We start from the raw sequence: 23,226 nt of genomic DNA on the forward strand, positions 1-23,226 counted from the left end.
ATTCGTCCCCACCAAAATCTCACGAGACCCGGAGGGACGATACCTACTCCTACAAGGATCTTTGTCTGGAAGCCCCCTTTCCATACTCAATATATACGCACCCAACGAAAACCAGACGCAATTCCTACAGGGCCTACTGGAGCCCCTGTATCAAGCGGCGCTCTCCTCTCTGTTAATGGTAGGAGATTTCAACATGGTCCTATCACCGGAGCAGGATAAATCCTCTCTGACCACGGCCCAACACACATCTCAGAACCAGCAAAAGGCGAAATGTTTCAGGGAAATCCTACAGAACCACTCCCTTACGGATATTTGGAGGGCCCAGCACGTGGGCCAGAGGGACTACACGTTCTTCTCGGCCCCACATCAGTCTTACTCGAGGATTAATTATTTCATAGGTTCCAATAATGTTCTCCAGGCATCCTCCCAGTCTAACATAGGGCCAATAACGTGGTCCGACCATGCCCCGGTCGATTTGACGCTCTCTCTCCCTTTTGTTAAGAATACCTTTTATAATTGGAAACTAAATGACTCCCTGCTCAACGACCCGCACCTGGTAGAGACAATTCGGCACAAACTAACCTAATTTTTTGCACTAAATAAAGGGTCAGTTTCCGCAGCATCCATGCTGTGGGAAGCCCATAAGGCATCAATCAGAGGCGACCTAATTTCATTGGCATCCTACAAGAAAAAATCCAAACTAAAGGCACAAAAGGCGCTGACTGACAAAATAATTTCCCTCGAACAACAACACAAAACGTCCCCCTCTAAAAAACTACTCAGAACACTTGACAAAGCAAGAACTGAGCTAAAGCAATCCCAGCTAGAAGAAGTGGAGAGAGCGCTCAAATGGACCAATCAGAGGTTTTACGATAAAGGTAATAAGGCCGACAAACTACTAGCATCAAAATTAAGAGGCATAAAAGCAAGAGCCCAAATCACGAGAGTCCGTGACAAAGAGGGTCGCACCACATACCTCGATAACGAAATTGCCCAAGAATTCGCAAACTATTACACGGAGCTCTACAACCTCCACCCCCCCAACCAAACCCCTGCAGAGGCGGAATTGGCAACCCGATTCCTGGCAAATTGCAAACTCCCCTCTCTTTCCGACGAGGAACTCAAGGTCTTAAACGCCCCAATCTCCCAGGAAGAACTGGCACAAGCCATAAGCACCCTTAAAAACTCCTGGCCCCGATGGCTTTTCAAACGCCTATTATAAAAAATTTCAATCGTCTCTCTCCCCATATCTCCTAGAGATGTACAACTCCTTTCTAGAAGGAGCCCCGATCCCTGGCACAATTTCAGCGGCCAATCTAGCTATCATTCACAAGGAAGGAAGGAACCCGCTGAATTGCGGTAGCTACAGACCAATCTCCCTGTTTAACACAGACCTAAAACTCTATAGCAAGATCCTTGCAAACAGGCTAAACCCTATTCTCCCCCGACTAATTCATATAGATCAATTGGGATTCGTGTCAGGAAGACAGGCCTCTGACAACACCCGCAAAATTATTGATATCATTGACCACGTGCATCTCAACAAACTCCAGGCCATGATCCTGAGCCTAGACGCCGAAAAGGCATTTGATCGTATCAAATGGTCCTTCCTGGATCAAACAATGACCAAATTCGGTTTCTCAGGACCATTCCTAGAAGGGGTTAGGGCACTATACCAGAACCCTACTGCATACCTAAAGTTGCCAGGAGGACAAAATAGCCCGATCCATATACGAAACGGAACCAGACAGGGATGCCCCCTATCCCCACTACTGTTCGCACTCTCAATAGAACCGCTAGCAGCACAAGTCAGAGCGAACCCAGATATTCTAGGCATAACCATAGCGGACAAAGAATATAAAATATCCCTTTTCGCGGACGACGTCATTCTGACCCTAGCTGCCCCACAGGTGTCCCTACCCAATTTACACAAACTGCTTGATCAGTTTAGTCTCGCTTCAGATTACAAAATAAATATGGACAAATCAGAAGCATTAAATATATCCCTCCCCGAACCAACATGGAAACTTCTCCAAGCCAACTACAAATATAGATGGAACTCCTCCCACATAAAATACCTAGGGATCAAAATTACTAGAATGTACTCCTCGCTATATAAAACTAACTATCCCCCCCTTTTTAGCCAGATCAAGAAAGATCTAGAAGCTTGGAATGCATACCAGATTTCCTGGTTTGGCAGAATCGTCTCCGCTAAAATGAATATCCTTCCCCGACTGTTATATTATTTTCAGACTCTCCCAGTTCTAATCCCACTAGCTGACTTTAGGAATATACAGACGCAAATAATGCGCTTTATATGGAAGCAGCGTAAACCCAGAGTTCCGCGGTCAGTGCTCATGGCTGCAAAAACAAGAGGAGGGTTAGGTGTGCCCGACGTGATAAGATACTACGAAGCAGCCCAGCTCAGACAAGCAGTGGTGTGGAATAACCCCCCGGACTCTGCCTGCTGGCTGGAAATAGAGACCAACTATGTAGCCCCTGTACCTCTCCCAGTCCTGCTCTGGTCTCCGGACCAGAAAGAAAAACCCTCCCAGAAACTCGGTTTGGGAGCAATGAAATGCACGTGGTCTACCTGGTCCAGAAATAGAGGGAAATATGGCCTAACTTCACCCCCCTCCCAACTCATCCCCATACTTGGGAACCCAGCATTCCCTCCTGGATGTGCCCAAGCTCGGATCGGTCATTTCCAGGACCTAAATATTAGCATGGTTGCGGATCTGCTAGAGAATGACAAAGCTCTGTCCTTCCAGGAGGTCAGAAACAAACTGTCAGCCCCCCATCTTCCCATATTCACATTTTTACAAATAAGGCATTTCCTTCGAGCTCTATCCCCGACCTCTAAATTCGCCCCCTTGACCAACTTTGAGTCCCTCTGTCAAAGAAGAGCATATCAGAAAGGATTGATCACAGCAATCTATAGCATACTGGAGAACTCCCTACCCCCACCCACTCATGCTTACATGCAAAAATGGTGCTCAGACCTTGGCATACCACTAGACCTCGAAGATTGGGAGGACATCTGGGACGCAGCCCCTAAGACCTCAATTTGCTCGGTTACAAAAGAAAATATATACAAAATACTATTCCAATGGTACCTGGCCCCGAGTAGACTGAGCCAGATCTTCCCCGGCGCAACTGACGAGTGCTGGAGGGGATGTGGACAAAAGGGAGACATGTCCCATATATGGTGGACTTGTCCGGAGATACAGCGCTTCTGGACCAGAGTCCAAAAACTGCTAGATGACACCCTGGGCCTGGAGGTCCCCCTGGACCGTCTGACGTACGTGCTGGGTAAACCAATAGAGGACCTCCCAGCCCCCGAGGCCAGGCTGACTTCCGCCATACTTACGGCGGCAAGATGCTCGGTAGCGGCGGCTTGGAAGCACCTGAAAGCGCCCTCAAGAAGGACCGTGGTCAACAGGGTAAATTCAGTTATGATCATGGAAAAACTGACAGCCATGCTAAAACAGAAAATGCCACAATTCTATAATACCTGGGAGCCCTGGACAGGGACCTGAATCCCGCCTCCCTGCTAGGCCCCGGCTGGGACCCACCGAGTACGCACAACAGAACCAAAGAGAAGGAGAGATAGAGAGGGACAACCCCCTCACCCCCCCTCCTCCCCCCCGCCTCCCCCCCCTCTCCTGTCGTTCCCAGCTATCGCCCCCCCCCCTATGTCTTCCCCACTGCTTTACCTACCCAAAAACAACAACTAAAGAATTTATTGAGACCACGTGCCTATCCCACAGTCAAGATCCACTATACTCTGTCTGTTATGTACCAAAAGGACTGTAACCTCTGTATGTAATCTATGTATATGTCTCCAATAAAGGAAAAAAAATGTTAAAAAAAAAATAATAAAAAATATATATAATTATAGGAATAGATTAAAAATAGAATAAAAATAGAAATACATTAAAATCTTTTGGATAATTTAAAACTTTTAATTTAATAAAACTAATATTTTACTTTAAAAATACTTTTTTAAAAATCATTTAAGAAAAACGCCTAGATCGAAATCAATGTTGAGACCATTAGGTGAGAGTGTCTTTAATTCATAGATCCAGTAGGCTTCACGCCTACTGATCTGTTTAAGTTGATTGCCTCCCCTCCAGTTATTCTGTACGGTTTCTAAGGCTTGACACTTTAGCCCCATCGGATTCCTATTATGATGAATATTAAAATGATGTGAAACACTGTGTGTATTTAAACCTCGTTTTATATTATAGATGTGTTCATACATTCTTCTCTTATAACATCTTCCAGTTCTACCTACATATTGCAAGCACTGCAACAAATAGATTACAAATGTGGAATCACAGTTTATTGATGTTTTAATAGTATATGTTTTATCTGTAACGTTGGATTTAAAGGTTTCAGTGCTACTACTAAACGAACAAGCCATGCATTTTGTGCATTTAAAAAAGCCCTTTCTTTTGCTGCCTGATTTTGATACTGAGTTGTCCAAAGGACAACTAGGAGATAGACGCATTTTAATATTTGGAGCTTTTGTAAAAATGATTTTTGGTTTTTTCGGGAGACATTTAGATAGAGTATTATCACACAGGAGCATAGGCCAATGTTTATTAAAAACCTGGCGAATTTTTGGCGCCATCTCATTATACTGGGTGACAAAAGAAACTCCATTATTTTGTTCTAATGCATTTTTATTTTTATATTCCAGCAAAGTGGCCCTCTCAATTTTCTCCACCTGAAGGGATGCTGCCTCAAGTAGATGTTCTGGGTAACTTCTATCACGGAATTTATCTTTAAGCTCATTCGCCTGAAGCGCAAACTCCCCAGGATTTGAACAGTTACTGTACGCTATTTAAATTCTAATGATAGGGATTTAAAATTCACTTTTAACCACCATAAGGAACATATAGAATTTTTAGACCTCAAAATATATATCAGTGACAACAAAATAGAAACAAAAACTTTTTTTAAGTCTGTCCAGGCTAATAATTACCTCAGGGCAGACAGCCAGCACAATCCTAGCTGGATCCGGAATATCCCTAAGGGTCAGCTCACCCGCCTGAAGCGCAACTGTTCAAATCCTGGGGAGTTTGCGCTTCAGGCGAATGAGCTTAAAGACAAATTCCGTGATAGAAGTTACCCAGAACATCTACTTGAGGCAGCATCCCTTCAGGTGGAGAAAATTGAGAGGGCCACTTTGCTGGAATATAAAAATAAAAATAAAAATGCATTAGAACAAAATAATGGAGTTTCTTTTGTCACCCAGTATAATGAGATGGCGCCAAAAATTCGCCAGATTTTTAATAAACATTGGCCTATGCTCCTGTGTGATAATACTCTATCTAAATGTCTCCCGGAAAAAACAAAAATCATTTTTACAAAAGCTCCAAATATTAAAATGCGTCTAGCTCCTAGTTGTCCTTTGGACAACTCAGTATCAAAATCAGGCAGCAAAAGAAAGGGCTTTTTTAAATGCACAAAATGCATGGCTTGTTCGTTTAGTAGTAGCACTGAAACCTTTAAATCCAACGTTATAGATAAAACATATACTATTAAAACATCAATAAACTGTGATTCCACATTTGTAATCTATTTGTTGCAGTGCCCGTGTGGCTTGCAATATGTAGGTAGAACTGGAAGATGTTATAAGAGAAGAGTGTATGAACACATCTATAATATAAAACGAGGTTTAAATACACACAGTGTTTCACATCATTTTAATATTCATCATAATAGGAATCCGATGGGGCTAAAGTGTCAAGCCATAGAAACCGTACAGAATAACTGGAGGGGAGGCAATCAACTTAAACAGATCAGTAGGCGTGAAGCCTACTGGATCTATGAATTAAAGACACTCTCACCTAATGGTCTCAACATTGATTTCGGTCTAGGCGTTTTTCTTAAATGATTTTTAAAAAAGTATTTTTAAAGTAAAATATTAGTTTTATTAAATTAAAAGTTTTAAATTATCCAAAAGATTTTAATGTATTTCTATTTTTATTCTATTTTTAATCTATTCATATAATTATATATATTTTTATTATTAATAGGTAACTAAGCTAATAACAGCTGCTGCAAATGTAAAAGCCAATGGCGTGCAAAATGTGTCACATCAGTATGGAAAAAGACTATGTTATTAACACCATTGAGTGTTTAACTGCTAAATTAAATATGGTCTGATTAATAAGAGTTATTAAGTATGAATAGTAATTTTTGTTTAATAGTATGTGTTTCTATGTATTTATGTCTGTTTTATTTGCATATATGTTTGTTTTATCTGTATGTTAGGCTGCCTTTTACACAGGACATGATTGACAGGTATTGTAACCAACCATGGTTAGCACAAATCAAAGTTTGAGTGACATTTTATCTATCCAATGGTGTATGTCCTGTCTGTATTTAATGACATCATGGACTGTGCCTATTACCCCTGAAGAAGTGCGCATGCGCACGAAACGCATTGGGCCTTTGAGAGTCATTTATCAGCTAACTGGTAGAGGAGCAGACCCTTGCAACAGTTCCTTGAGTTGCGGTGTATTGGAGTATATACACCTGAAGTGAGTTCCGGAGCGTTGTCCCGCCCGCTGTGACGCAGTTCCGGGCGCGAACGGAAGGCGTCGTGTGAAGCTGAAGGCAGTGTTGCCTTACTGGCATCAATCGGAAGAGGTACCTGCAGGCTTCTACACGTGGCACGCGTCCACCAACAGCTGTCGCCGGACCGTCTACACTTCATGCACCTGCCTAAATCCTGTGGACTTGCTGTAAGTAGGATTCCGGTTTTACACACCGGATCCTAGACCTGCTCGTCACCAGCTTGCTGTATTTTATTGTGTTCATTAAATTCCATTATATTAGTCAGCCTATTTGTTTATTGTTGTATGTGCTTGTTTGTCCATGTCCATGTGTTACATGTTATAACCATACTCTGTTACGCTATGAATCTGTTCTTTTGTCTCCCCTGCATATTACATCACTGTTGTTGCTGAGGAACCTGCTGTCCACTGGACTGGATCACCATCTATTGGATATCCCAAGCCAATCATTGGACTTATATATATCCCATTATTTGGACTCTAAGGCGCCGGTCTGTATTGTTTTTCTTGTTTTTCACTAACTGTGTTTGGGTTAGCTATTCTCGGCAGCCTTGCCTCATTCATTTATCACATTGTTGTTAATATATATTGTATTCACTTTTATTTTTAGCGCTATACTCACCACTCTTTTTTCTAGTCACTGTTTCGCCAGCACAGGTGTAGCTGCTTTAAATTCATATATTTGTCACAACACAAATTAATTAATTTAATTAATCTAATTAATTTTTAATCCTTTTTGGTAATCACCACACATTAAATATGAGTACGTTGTTTCACTCAAGATCCCGTAGAAACATCAATGTGGATCTCATTTTTAAGGATCCCCATACAGTCCCTATAGTGAAGCCCAGGGTGGCGGATTTTCAACCAATTATGGTAGAATTAGAAAAAACACTAGTCGCAGAGAGCAGACAGTGGTGGGAGGTTACTACTCTAAGCAAATATTTAGAAAATCATAGAATCCCACGAGGACTTCGAGTCCAAAAGGTACCAACATTTGATACACAAAATCTGCCATTCATGCAGGAATGGAATGACATTCTAGACCAGTGTTCTTTTGCGCTGATGAAAATGTTAATACATCAGCGTAAAAAGACACTGATAGAACTAGACAATGAGATTGAGAATTTAAAAATAAAACTCGACCCTTACCTTACTAATAAAGAACTTCTAGATATGGAGCCTACGGTTAAAAAGAGACTGGATCAAATTGAACTAGAAATAGTAGGTACCAAACAAAGTAAGTTCTTTAGGGATAAGAATGACTACGACACGGGTCGACAGAGAACCTGGAATAAGAAAAGTAAAGATGAACAGATTAAAAAACAAGATCAGAGGAATAGCAATCCACCTGTAGGGACCAAGCGGAGCAGGATGGAGAAGGGAAATCCTACTCCCAGTAATAATATCAACAGGTCCAGAAAACCACATACACTTCCCCTTATACCTATTCCAGTTCCCATTCCCCAACCACAGAGGGTATTACCCCAACATGATACAAACCAATACCTCAGACAAAAAAGAGCTAAAGAACTGTATGACGCACAGATAGCATCTAAACATGAAGTCAATTTGACTAATAACAAATACCATGTGCTATCTGAAATTGAGTCAGAGAGTGAACCTGACAGTGTGTCTTACACTCCTTTACCTATACAAACAGCTAAGACCAACTTTTCTTTTTTAGAATGGAGAAAGGAAAGGGAACACATCTTTCCCCAGGTAGAAATAAAGAAACCCAGTGTAGAACTTCAGCCCCCCATGAATTACAAAAAAAGAAAAAACGCACCAGAGGAAGAAGAGGAGGTGCTAATATAAATAGGTTAGGTGTTAATAAGACTTACCAAAACATCTTCAACCTCAGTCGACATATCCTAACACCAGTTGAAAAGAAAGTGTTAGGTAAGGGCCTCACTTTTGCGCCAATATGTGGCCCTAACCGTTTCAACCTCCATATTGATGTCCATAAGTTTGCACGCAAATTGGCTCTTAAGAAATATTTTTTAAAAGATGCAGTTACCCATCAGCTAGATCAGAAATCTTTGAATGTTGAGCCAAATAAAACGCGTACGAATTTTAAAGTTAAGTCTACATTTTACCCCAAATTTGCACAGGGCCATCTAGTGAACTCTTTTGTAGAGATAGTAACCAGAGAATTAGAGGAGTCCAGTAGGGCATATAAAATTCAAAAAGATAATCTTAATACTAAAGAAAAACTGGCTCTGCAACAACTGGAAGAAAATAAGAAAATAGTTATAAAACCTGCTGACAAAGGGGGGGGGGGGGGTATAGTGGTGATGGATATCGACTACTATCTCCAGGAGTCTATGAGATTACTTGGAGATACAGCCACATACCTCCCCCTTGCCAGTAACCCTCTGAGCCAGTTTGAGATTGAACTTACTAGAATGCTAGATAAAGGTTTGGAAGAAGGAGCAATAACACAACAAGAACTAGAGTTCTTAAACACACAGTTTTCACGTACCCCCATTTTTTATTTTATCCCTAAAATACACAAAAGCATTACGCACCCCCCTGGTAGGCCTATCATTTCAGGTATAGGATCACTCATTCTAATTTATCCCTATTTATAGATCACCACCTTCAACCTTTAGTTCACCAGGTCCGATCCTACTTGCGTGATACTACACATGTCCTCCAGTTACTGAGAGATCTGGAATGGAAACCCGAGTATACATGGGTAACAGCAGATGTGACATCACTGTATACCACCATTAATCATGTGAAAGGATGTGAGGCCATAGCACGCAAGTTAGAATCGGATGACACTACACCTATAGCACTTAAATCATTTTTAGTTAATAGTATTAATTTTATTTTAACACACAATCACTTTCAATTTAACTCACAGTTTTTCTTGCAGGTCTGTGGAACGTCGATGGGCACGAGGTTTGCCCTGAGCTACGCTAATCTCTTTATGGACAGTTGGGAAGAAGATTACATTTGGAACAACTGTCCTCTCGGGGCTCACCTGGTGCTCTGGCGCCGTTTCATAGATGACGTTATATTTGTTTGGTCAGGCAGCCAGGTACAGCTTGAATCATTTTTTAACTATTTAAATTCTAACGATAGGGATTTAAAATTCACTTTTAACCACCATAAGGAACATATAGAATTTTTAGACCTCAAAATATATATCAGTAACAACAAAATAGAAACAAAAACTTTTTTTAAGTCTGTCCAGGCTAATAATTACCTCAGGGCAGACAGCCAGCACAATCCTAGGAATATCCCTAAGGGTCAGCTCACCTGCCTGAAGCGCAACTGTTCAAATCCTGGGGAGTTTGCACTTCAGGCGAATGAGCTTAAAGATAAATTCCGTGATAGAAGTTACCCAGAACATCTACTTGAGGCAGCATCCCTTCAAGTGGAGAAAATTGAGGGGGCCACTTTGCTGGAATATAAAAATAAAAATAAAAATGCATTAGAACAAAATAATGGAGTTTCTTTTGTCACCCAGTATAATGAGATGGCGCCTGGTAAATTCACACAAAAAAAAAGGCAGAAAGTGGCGCATGTCCTATGTAAAACATTGATTATGTGGTAGGTATAGGCATGGTCAATATAGAACAACATACCTATGACATCACCAATGTTTTACATTGGATTTATGCCAGTTTTTTTCTAAGGTGTGCTGATTCTCCGGGCTGTATAAGGGTAATGGGTCACTTCACTGTGTGCTGCTGTTTCTTGAGAAAGGCTCCATTGGAAGCTGGAGCTTCGAATAAAATTGTCTAAGGGAGTGTCTGCCTCTTATTATATATATATATATATATATATATATATATATATATATATATATATACACAGTGTTCGACAAATCACCCAAAAATCTACTCGCCCAACCAAAAAATCTACTCGCCTCCTAGTCCCGCCCCACAACCCCGCCCCTGGTCCCGCCCCCAACCCCGCCCCTAGTCACACCCCCAACCCCGCTTTAAAATAAAATATATAAATAGAATACATTTAATAAATTCCTAGTCAGAACAACATTTGTTTTTGACATAAATGTATTTATTGTATTACATTATACTACAATTAGTCCTTGTTACGTGTGTGTGTGTAAATGTCGGATCTAGAAATAATAGCCAGGTGTGAATGACTAGTTTCCTGAACCCCATAACCAATGTCTGGACGTCCCCGCTTAACAATATCTAAAGCAGCAATCCCGCCTGGGATCTTACCTGATCCGCAGTCCCTCAATTTCCAGGTACCCTCATTCCCGCAATGTTATACATTGGAGGGGATGTGTTCCCTACCTGTCTTCTGGTTTAGGGGGGGTTCCGATGTTTTCCGTGTGAAGCTTGAGTCAGATCTGGAAGAAAGCAGTATAGGTTATTTCGGTGTAGTATAGGGCAGTTAAGATATACAGGGTAAATAAGATATCCAGATCCAGAGTGTGAGAGAGTGTGGGTGACAGAGAGAGAGAGAGAGAGAGAGAGAGAGAGTGTGGGGAGAGAGAGAGAGAGAGAGAGAGAGAGAGAGAGAGAGAGAGAGAGAGAGAGAGTGTGTGGGGGAGAGAGAGTGTGGGAGAGAGAGAGTGTGGGGGAGAGAGAGAGAGTGCGGGGGAGAGAGAGAGTGCGGGAGAGAGAGAGAGAGAGAGTGTGGGGGAGAGAGAGAGTGCAGGGGGAGAGAGAGTGCAGGGGGAAAGAGAGAGAGAGAGTGCAGGGGGAGAGAGAAAGAGAGTGCGGGGGAGAGAGAGTGTGGGAGAGAGAGAGAGAGAGAGTGTGGGGGAGAGAGAGAGTGTGGGGGAGAGAGAGAGTGTGGGAGAAAGAGAGAGAGAGTGTGGGGGAGAGAGAGTTTGGGGGAGAGAGAGAGAGAGTGTGGGGGGGAGAGAGAGAGAGAGAGTGTGGGGGAGAGAGAGAGAGTGTGGGAGAGAGAGAGAGTGTGGGGGGAGAGAGAGAGTGTGGGGGAGAGAGAGAGTGTGGGGGAGAGAGAGAGTTTGGGGGAGAAAGAGAGAGAGAGTGTGGGGGAGAGAGAGTGTGGGGGAGAGAGAGTATGGGGGAGAGAGTGTGGGGGAGAGAGAGAGTGTGGGGGAGAGAGAGTGTGGGAGAGAGAGAGAGTGTGGGGGAGAGAGAGAGAGAGTGTGGGGGAGAGAGAGAAAGTGTGGGGGAGAGAGAGAGTGTGGGGGAGAGAGAGAGCGTGGGGAGAGAGAGAGTGTGGGAGAGAGAGAGGGAGAGAGTGTGGGAAAGAGAGAGTGTGGGGGAGAGAGAGAGAGAGAGTGTGGGGGAGAGAGAGTGTGGGGGAGAGAGAGAGTGTGGGGGAGAGAGAGTGTGGGGAGAGAGAGAGTGGGGGTGAGAGAGAGAGAGTGTGGGGGAGAGAGAGAGAGTGTGGGGAGTGAGAGAGTGTGGGGGAGAGAGAGAGAGTGTGGGGGAGAGAAAGAGAGTGTGGGGGAGAGAGAGAGTGTGGGGAGAGAGAGAGTGTGGGAGAGAGAGAAAGAGTGTGGGGGAGAGAGAGAGTGTGGGGGAGAGAGAGTGTGGGGGAGAGAGAGAGAGTGTGGGGGAGAGAGAGAGAGTGTGGGGAGTGAGAGAGTGTGGGGGAGAGAGATAGAGTGTGGGGGGGAGAGAGAGAGAGTGTGGGGAGAGAGAGGGTGTGGGGGAGAGAGAGAGAGTGTGGGGGAGAGAGAGAGAGTGTGGGGGAGAGAGAGAGAGGGAGGGAGAGAGAGAGAGAGAGAGAGAGTGTGGGGGAGAGAGAGAGAGAGTGGGGGAGAGAGAGAGAGTGTGGGGAGAGAGAGAGAGTGTGGGGGAGAGAGAGAGTGTGGGGGGGGAGAGAGAGAGTGGAGGGGAGAGAGTGTGGGGGGAAAGAATGTGGGGGGGGAGATGGAGGGAGACTGACTGACTGGGTAGGTGACTGACTGACTGACTGGGTAGGTGACTGACTGACTGACTGGGTAGGTGACTGACTGACTGGGTAGGTGACTGACTGACTGACTGGGTAGGTGACTGACTGACTGACTGACTGACTGACTGGGTAGGTGACTGACTGACTGACTTGGTAGGTGACTGACTGATTGACTGGGTAGGTGACTGACTGACTGACTGGGTAGGTGACTGACTGACTGACTGGGTAGGTGACTGACTGACTGACTGACTGGGTATGTGACTGACTGACTGGGTAGGTGACTGACTGACTGGGTGGGTGGGTAGGTGACTGACTGGGTGGGTGGGTAGGTGACTAACTGACTGGGTGGGTTGGTAGGTGACTGACTGGGTGGGTGGGGTGGGTAGGTGACTGACTGGGTGGGTGGGTAGGTGACTGACTGACTGGGTGGGTAGGTGACTGACTGGGTGGGTAGGTGACTGACTGACTGGGTGGGTGGGTAGGTGACTGACTGGGTGGGTGGGTAGGTGACGGACTGGGTGGGTGGGTGACTGACTGGGTGGGTGACTGACAGGGTGGGTGACTGACTGGGTGGGTAGGTGACTTAGGTGACTGACTGCTGGGTGGGTAGGTTACTGACAGGGTGGGTAGGTGACTGACTGACTGGGTGGGTAGGTGACTGATTGACTGGGTTGGTGGGTAGGTGACTACTTGTGGTCTCTCTTCAGCCCCTCCCTAAACACACACACTCTCCCCCCTACACACACACACACACACACACACACACACACACACACACACACACACACACACACACACACACACACACACACACACACACACACACACACACACACACACACTCTCTCCCCTACACACACACATACTCTCTCCCCCCACCTACACACACATACTCTCTCCTCCCCCCCCTACACACACACACATACTCTCTCCTCCCCCCCTACACACCGTGGGATCGCTGTGGTCTCCAGTCTCTGTGACAGCCGAGGAAGCGGCAGGCCGGGTGTCACCCTCGGCGGCTGTCGTTGCGGGTCACCGGGTGTCAGTGAGGGGTTCCGGACACAGGGGCGAGAGGAGTGGGGGGGGGGGGGGTAGTGATGCGGTGGGTCACCGGGTGTCAGTGAGGGGGTCAGACACGCCGGGACTTGGGGGCAGCGGCAGCCTCAGCTCAGTTGCTGTCGTGAAGGAGGAGACCATCTTCTCACGACGGGCTGAGCTGCCACGTGGGGTCACGGAGGCTGGGGACACGGAGTTGAAGGTAAGATCAGGAGTGAGTGGGGAGATTTGGGGTGTCAGGGGGGGAGATTGGGGTGAGGGGGGGTCACGGAGGCTGGGAGAGATTGGGGTGAGGGGGGGGTCACGGAGGCTGGGAGAGATTGGGGGTGAGGGGGGGTCACGGAGGCTGGGAGAGATTGGAGTGATGGGGGGGTCACGGAGGCTGGGAGAGATTGGGATGAGGGGGGGTCACGGAGGCTGGGAGAGATTGGGGTGAGGGGGGGTCACGGAGGCTGGGAGAGATTGGGGTGAGGGGGGGTCATGGAGGCTGGGAGAGATTGGGGTGAGGGGGTGTCACGGAGGTTGTGAGAGATTGGGGTGAGGGGGGGTCACTGAGGCCGGGAGAGATTGGGGTGGGTGGGGGAGGTGGCAGGTGGCTCGATGGAAGGGGAGGCGACAGATGGCCCTGCAGGGGCCTGAGGCAGACAGGCGTGGAAGGGGCTGGCTGCCGGAAGGGGGAGGAGTGAAAGCGCTGAGGAGGGGAAAGTATAGTATTACTGAGAGGCAGGGGAGGAGGGAAGGCACTGCTCAGAGAGCCGGAGGCGGGGTAATCTCCCCCAACAACATGAACCGGCCTCCGGCTTTTTTTTTTTTTCTCCAGCGCAAGCGCGGGAAAAACAGCAGCGCGAGCAGGGGAAATTAAAAAAACAAACACGTGTGCTGCTTGGGCCAATATTTACTCGCCCGGAGGTTAAATCCTCTCGCCCCGGGTGTGTAAATGTATATGATTGTCGAACAATATATATATATACAGTATATATATATATATATATATATATATATATATATATATATATATATATAAAATATATAATATATATATTGTGACATAGTCCAAAGATGTTAGGCAGCTTTCTGACCCGTTGTAGGTCAGAAAGTGCAGGAATAGTTAAAAATGATCCATTCCACAGCTTCACATTAACTCAGGCTGGTGGATGGAAAATCCAGACCACAGATTACAATGTGTCTAGTTCTCCCTCACCTGCTCTCCTAATCACTAGCACAGGTATTTGCAGAGAGGTTTGCATTTCAGTCTCTCTTCTTGGAGCCTGGAGACAGAGGCTTTCGCTGCTCCCCTGCATCCAGTTCGGGGTGTACGGCCCCTTCAAGTAACACAGTACCAGAGGATTTGCCTGGACACTTGGGACCGAGTTCCCACCACGAACAGATAAGACAAACAAATCTTTATTGCTGTATCTAAAAGACTATGCTTTATCTAGTGACCCTAAATGAGAGGGCATTCTTTTAAACTGGGGAATCAGGTTAGTTGGCCCGGCAGCAGTTAGAGAGGCTGATGCTGCGGTGTAGTTAGATCCCTGAATGGGATAGTTACATAGTTACATAGTAGATGAGGTTGAAAAAAGACGTACGTCCATCAAGTTCAACCTATGCTAAATTTAGACAACAGATACTTTATTCTATATCTATACTTACTTATTGATCCAGATAGGATTTTGTTGATTTGGTTTGGTTCTGAAAAGTGACAAAGGAGGACTGTTTGAACCACAGTGTCGCTCTCTGAGTTCCTGCTGGATGGAGACCCAGTGGAGCCCTGCAGATCCATGCGGTGAAGACACGGAGTGAGCTGAGTAGCTGTTTCTTCGTCCGGTGCATGAGTATATCTCATAAAACGCTTGTTTTTAATTGTTGTTTGTGAGTTAGCATTTTATTGGGATTTTTTAGGGAAATAAATGTACATTTTTTTGAATATATTGCACTAGGATCGGACGCCTTCTTTTTTTGTGTTTTTGTAGTTATATATATATATATATATATATATATATATATATATATATATATACTGCACCGACACACTTTATTCGAGCAAATACCCGGTATGTACCTGGCAGATACCTGGAATGCGCCGCTCCTCACCTCTGACAAGCCCCGTTGCATTTGCCTTCCCAGCCTGGGTTCATGCCTGGCTGATGGGCGGCTGATTTGTTAAATGATAATGATTAGGATTTAATAGGCTGCAATGCTTCGCGTGTCTACCAGATGGCATAAATTCATGAATTGTAATGCAGTATATATATATATACTGTGCAGTATTGCAGCCAGGGGGAATAAAATGCTTCAATCCCTGCCTAGAAAATAACCCAATATACTCGGGCAGAAAACAGTCACAAACCTCAATACACCCGGGTATACCCGAATTCGTGGGACTAGCCGAGCTCGAATAAAGTGTGTCGCCAGTGTATATATATATATATATATACACACACATATATATATATATATATATATACATATATATATATATATATATATATATATATATATATATATATATATATATATATATATATATATACACACACACACACAGACAGTAAAGTAGCGCTACAAATTGTGCCCTAATTATGTGCAGTAACGGTGGGCTAAAAGAAAAATGATGTACTATGCAATAGGTATAACATAAAAATATTTAACCACAGCTGAAACCCAATATGATTAATGGGAGCCTACCACTTGCCGCACATAATAATAATAATGCAAATGTAAAATAATAAATAAAATAAAAAATATTCAAACCAAACAAAGAATGAGTGTTGAAAGAGTCCAATAGCGAAAAGGATGGTAAATCCGACCAGGAGCAGGCTGCAGCTTCAATAATGGTGTTGCCACACCAGTGATACCTAACAAAGACAGAAAATAAAAAGAAGCGCAAGCTCCATAGTGTGATACTGTAGAGAAAATGTAATAAAAAAATAAAAAATTGAAAAAGAGGTCCCTTGGACATGCACTCACAAGAGATCCAACAATAAACAGCATTTATGAGATAAATCTCAATTATGGGGTCGTCACTGCCAAGGTGTGCAGCAGTCCGTTAAAGTGCAGATGGTTAAATCCAGGTATGATTTGTAATGGAGGTGAGCAGGCATATACAGTGTAAGTCTCACAATGCAGGGGGAGAGAAACAGGCAGGGAGGAATAGGACTGGAGGAATCTCACTGAACACAGCCGTGGTGGTGTGACGCGCAGTTCTTGGTCCCTCACCTGTCTCACTTCCGCAGATGAACTCACGGGTTGAAGTCCCTGCCTTTTCCAGTTGATTACAGCCTCCGTATACCGTCTGTAAAGCCAATGTCACCATTCAGTTCCTTAGGGAAAAACGTGCACACGGACCGGAGTGACATCACCATATGCAATGTGGCGTCCTGACACGTTTCGTCACTGGAAGTGACTTCATATATATATATCCAACCATACTGCACTTGAAAATTCTCCTCAAAGGTTTTTAGAGTATTTTTGCACAATAGATAAAGAAAAAAACCGAGTATCAAATCAGTCAGTGCCTTTACTCCTTTAGCTCTTTGTACAGGTATTCAGAGTTGGTTACAAATTTCAGAAAACTGAGAGTTCGCTCTCTTTAGTGACTCTAGCCCATGCATATTTTGGGAATTGTGTTCTCAATGTCTCTTAAACATCGGGTATGTTTTTCCTTTCAGATTCTGCTAATTGTTTCCTTGACAACACTCTTGACTTTGCTGATTAATGCTTCTTCGGTACAGAGGATTGTTAACATGTTAGGTAAAACATAATTTTCTATTTTAATTTTGGCAGAATCAATGATTGTGTTGCATGAACTACAGCCCTGTAGGCAATGTTATTTATCCCTTTTCTTGTGACTGATCTGTCAAAAGTAGAAAAATGTACATCATATGAAAAATATGAGTTCCATGTACTGCTGCGGCCAGCTTTATTCTAACGTTTGCCCGGAATTGTTTTCGGCTGGGCGCCGAACTTGGCCGCGCCAGCCGCCTTCCCATCCCCGCGTGCGCATCTTCTTCCCCGCGTGCGCATCGCATCTGCTCACCTCGCGATCCCCAGCTGCTCCCCCTTGCTCCCCCTGGCTGCTCCGCATCTTCCCCTTACCCCATCAACATTCGGGGCCTTCGGGGATGCCGGGGAACCCTGGCACATTGTAACCGGCGCCACTGTGACGCGCGGCACGTGCCAGGAAACAGCCGCGAGACAGCCGCGTCTGCCCGCACTTTGCGGTGACGGCCGCTTTAGAATAAAGGCGGCCGCCAGTGTATCATTTACTGTATCAAACAGCCTTTGCATTGAGGTTTTCTAAGCTGTCAAGGATCTTCTAAGCATATGTAAACTCTTTTCTGTAATGGCCATATTTAGAGTTTTTGTAATAATAACATAGTACAAAACTTGAGTTATTGTGTACTCATAGATCACTATGTGCAAAACATTTGAACACAATTAGAAAGATGTGAAAAAAGCTAAACTATAAACTATTTGTGAAAGTTGGTCCAAATTGGCAAGTTGTTCACATACAGTTTTCACATAAAAATGTAAATGTATTAATTTTTGGTCTTCTGATGTGACAAACAGTATTTGATAAATAATTATTTTAATATTGGCAAATAACATGAAACATTAAAGGGAACTTTTGTGAAGTTAACTGAGACAATGTTGTAAACCTGTACTCATAAAAACAGTACAATATCTAAGAAGCTAGAATTCTGAAAAATGTGTTGTCATAAAATTGAACTATTTGCTACTCAGAGTTTGAAAATCAGTAGCCAGAAATGCTATTCTCACTCCTGGGCTAATCCTCCTCCTATGAGTCTATTGTATAAAATGATCGCTACTTTTCATGTAATGAGAGCTTAAAACGCCTTTTTTCCTGAAAAACAGAAGTACAAAATGTAATTTATTTGAGATACAAAACAAATATTGGTTTCTCCTACAATTCATTAAAATAACTGTATTAAGTGAGTCTATAAGATGATATTCATAACTAAAAATATATATTTTAAAAACATAATAGAAAAAATGTGTAACGTCCCATTCTTTACTATAACCTCCGTATTTGGCTTTGGCTTTAAGAGTTACCATTTTAAGTTCATCTGCTTGCACTTGGAAGTGGGTATGGAGAACAAAGTCAAAGAAAATGGAAGCAGGCACACGGTCTTCAGAAGATGCAATTTAATGTGCCACCAAAGGGTCCAACGTTTCGTCAAAATATGCCTTTATCAAGGAGAGGGATACGGGATACACATAAAACACCACTGTATATACAGTACACTGATAGGTACTCATCCCTCCATGATTACTGCTGCCATGCTCCTGGATGTCGATGCCCACATCGTGACGTCAGGACGCCAGCGCATTTTCTTTGCTGATCTCCTTTGGGATGTCTGGACCTCCCTGGACACAGTGCACCGGCAGATAAGTACCCCCCTCCAGCACCAATTAGCGGTGTGCATGCACTTCCATATATGACTATGGAGAACAAAGTCTCCATGTCTCTTGATGACATTAAGGCTTGGATTCACTAAACTTCATTCCATTTAAGTTAATATTGCACATATAAAATATAAATTAAAAGTCATAGTTGAAAAAGTATGCAGTATCAGTCACAAATAATTCTGTTGGCTGCCCAGGCAGACTGCAGTCAGAAAGGTTGGACTATGGTCAACAAAGTGTTCCCGTGGATAGTATTTTGCGCCTTGTCATGGTACTGGAAACAGTAAGTCTTGCTACATATGTACTGTAGGTGTCTAAGTAAAAATGTATTTAAAACAACAAGTTATGCATTATATGTATGAAACCTTCAAACAGATGTAGGAAAACCTACTGTTCCCAAGACCGCAAGTAAGTGAAAGGTAAGTATGTATGTCTTTATTTATATAGCGCCATTAATGTACATAGCTTCACAGCAGTATTACTGTACAAGCGACAATCATATAAATAACAAATAATACAAATAACACATAATGGGAATAAGTGCTTCAGACATAAAAGTAACATTTAGGAAAAGAAGTCCATGCTCCGAAGAGCTTACAATCTAATTGGTAGTTAGGAAGAACATGCTGAGTATAAGGATCCTTCATACGTGCCCTCCCCGACGCGCTTCCTACCTCCCTAGACCTGCGATCAGGCCTCCTGCCTCTTCTGCCTCCTACAGCACATCTCGTGGACTGGCAAATGCCATCGTTCCTTCTAGGGGTGCACTCGGACCGCACTCGGCACTAAATGTCGTTCCCGCTGGTCCCGCCTCCAGGCTTCGCTCGTGCAGTGATGTCATTGCCGAAGCTTCCTCGCTCCTCTGTCTAATTAACGGCTACAATGCATGAGTGGATCTTTTATCTTTAGAATACGCATGATAGAGGGTGAAGGTGTATTGTTTTATGAAACAAGCCTACATTTAGCCTATAATAATAATCCCCTCAGAACAGGCCTCGGGCCTTCAACTCTTCAAGCCAGGGCATTATTGGCCAGTAATGTCCTGTTCTGTGGGGATTATTACTTAATTACGTAGAGACCCTACAGCGGATTTTCAAAAGGACCTAGATTGTATTTTAACTGAGGCAGTGAATCTTGGTATTTTAAGTTTAAAGGAACATACATTTCTAACGATAGAATATCCGAGAATACCCCACTTTTATCACATACCGAAAATACATAAATGCGATAAGGAACCACCAGGAAGACCGATAGTTTCAGGAATTAGTTCCCTCACAGCAAATCTATCCAGGTATTTGGATAGTTTTCTACAGCAATATGTGGCGAATTTACCTTCCCATATTAAAGATACGTCCCATGTTTTACATCTAATTAAGGATATAGTGTGGCACACAGGGTACTTATGGGTGTCATGTGACGTTGAATCACTCTACATTAGTATTGGACATAATTTTGGACTTGAAGCTGTAGAATTTTACCTCAAAAAAGATGCCACAATATCTAGTATACAAAAAGAATTTATTATTACTTGTGTGCAATTTATTTTAACCCATAATTACTTTAAATTTGAGGGAGAATTTTACCTTCAAAATAAAGGGACCGCAATTGGTACCACGTTTGCTCCCAGCTTTGCAAATATTATGATGGGATACTGGGAGCATTTTTTAATTTGGGAGAATAATCCATTTTTTAAACATTTAAGATTTTTTCGTCGTTTTATAGATGATATTTTAATAATCTGGGAAGGGAGCATGGAAGAATGAATTCTTTTTATGGGGTATATTAATGGCAATCCTTTTAATCTTAAATCTACATATAGTGTTAACGTACAAAGTATTGCATTTTTAGATTTAGTACTCTTTATAGCTGAGGATATGAATATACAAACAAGGACGTTCTACAAAGATGTAGTCTGTAATAAACATTTAGAAGCCTCAAGTAATCATCATCAGTAGTGGATTCAAAATATACCCTTCGGACAATTCCAGAGATTAAGGAGAAATTGTTCAAGATTGGAAGATTTTGTGAGTCAATCTGTTTCCTTGAGAAATACATTTCTGTCTAAAGGACACACAGTAGCTAATATACAGTTGTGTGAAAAAGAAAGTACACCCTCTCTAAATTCTATGGTTTTACATATCAGGACATAATAACAATCATCCTTAGCAGGTCTAAAAATTAGGTAAATACAACCTCAGATGAACAACAACACATGACATATTATACCGTGTCATGATTTATTTAACAAAAATAAAGCCAACATGGAGCCAAAATAGCTGAGCATATAAAGGGAGAGCAGCCAATAGCTGAGGAGTACATAAGCAGAAGCTGCTGCAAGAATCAGCCCTGTGATTTATTGCTGAGTTAGCTCAGCACAGCAGGCACTGACGAAGAACAGCAGAAGTCAGTTAGTGTTAAACTCTGGAGCAGAGTCTGCTGCTGATGCTGCCATCTCGGGGGCGACACCTGCGCCCAATCCTCACACCCAATAACGATATTTACAGTAATCATCAAGAACTGTTCCAGGTAATTTATTGGAAATATATTTCTTAGAAAAATGTATTTCATTCTTTACAAATGTAAATTAGTACAGTTGTACTGTAGAAAGACTTATAGTCTCTGGAGCCGCAGTTCAAAACACTGAAGTCCGCGTCACCAGAGATGGTGCCCTCCGCAGTCACATTTGAAGGGGTCCTTTCTTCCGCACCCCCCGCAGCATTAATTCTCTGGTGCTGGTACCACTGTGGTCACATGACTGTGGCTTGCCCGGTGCCGAAAACTGTCTTACTACTATACATCTGTATTTCTATTAGTTTTATTTCACAAATGAAATATATTTCAAAATGACATTTGTTTTACTATAAATGAATTAAAACCCCACTAAAGCCCATTTCTATTTCCCATGCACACTATTATCCCCCCTCTTCTGCACACATTTAGAATGCATGTGGGAGGGAGGTGTTAATGGGCATGGGAGTTAAGAGGCATGGGGAGGTGGAGGTTTAGAGGCATGGCGCGGTGGGGTTTAGAGGCATGGGGGAGTTGGGGGTTAAGAGTCATGGGTGAAGGAGGTTAATGGGTATAATAGAGGAAGTAGTTAAGAGGCAAGGGTGGGTGAAGAGCTTAAGAGATGTGGGGAGAAAGGGTTTATGAAGCTTTGGGAGAGAAATTGGCTAAAAGACATGGGGAGGAACGGGAACTGAGATTACCAGGAGTAGGATTCCATGAAACTGATGCATATGAAAGCCCTTCAGTCATAGAGCTTCTAGACCTTGAACTGGTGCCTGGATTACTTTAAAACTGGATCTGTCCCGTTGTAGATACTTCTGGATCCACTCCAATCCTGATGGTATTGCGGATACTTCTGGATCCTCTCCAATCCTGATGGTATCTTTAAACATCAGAAGAAGGAGACAAAAAAAACAGGACATGCCACAATAGTGCATTACATATGCAAAATGATATATACTAATGATCAGGGATGGCTTAGCAGAGGGCATAATGAACAATTTAATAATCCATAAGGATACAATAAAATGTTGCTAACAATCTAAAACATAAAAGGTGTACAAGTGTACACTGTGGACTATGATCCTCTTTCCTCCGCCGAGTAAACATTGGAATCCTACTCACGGAAGGTCCCTAGGATATGCACCTTTTTGTTTTGATATCTCTGGCGATTTTGTCTCGGATTTGTAACTGGAGCTGGATGCTGGTGTCTCCGATCAGCCTTGTGGTAATAACTCCTCCGACTCGTCGCCACTCAATTCCTCCTGATGATATCACTTCCGGCGTTTCCTGGCTACGAGGTCCTCACTGTACCACAAAACACCCTACGCATTTCAAGACTAAGTGTGGGTCTCTTCCAAGGCTAGTTCTTGGGCTATTTAAACCTCCTTAATCACCAATTGGTAACACTTTTACTGATTGGTAACCATGTCTTCAATCCTCCGTTATAATTAGGCAGTCCATAAATGTCTCTACACATATTAAGCATGCAAGAAACTGATTACTGCCAACAAATAAAATCTTTACATCCGAAATATGACATTGACAACAAAAACTGGTCTATGTTATTACTATTGCCACTAAAATCTAATCCGTTCACATTTTTGCTTACATATAAAGAGTCAATTACTCAATATTAGAAAAATGAGAACAGAAATTAATAGCTCATCACAATACATCATGGATTAAAAGTACATGATACATACTAAATGATAACACTATTAATAATACTAACACTAAAATGTGTGAACTAATATTAAATATATAAAAAATAGCTTCT

General features: G+C 43.2%; 1 protein-coding gene across 7 annotated transcripts in view; it reads left to right on the top strand.

Moving 5' to 3' along the window:
* Positions 1-23,226, top strand: part of LOC142463899 (sperm-specific sodium:proton exchanger-like) — a 956,006-nt gene that overhangs the window by 403,237 nt on the left and 529,543 nt on the right. For all 7 annotated transcript variants that reach the window (XM_075566732.1, XM_075566736.1, XM_075566735.1 and 4 more), the window contains one exon: positions 17,180-17,261. In XM_075566732.1, the coding sequence (XP_075422847.1) occupies positions 17,180-17,261 (82 nt within the window). The remainder of the gene's footprint in view (positions 1-17,179; positions 17,262-23,226) is intronic.

This window comes from Ascaphus truei, chromosome 12 (genome assembly GCF_040206685.1).
Source record: "Ascaphus truei isolate aAscTru1 chromosome 12, aAscTru1.hap1, whole genome shotgun sequence".
NCBI lineage: Eukaryota > Metazoa > Chordata > Amphibia > Anura > Ascaphidae > Ascaphus > Ascaphus truei.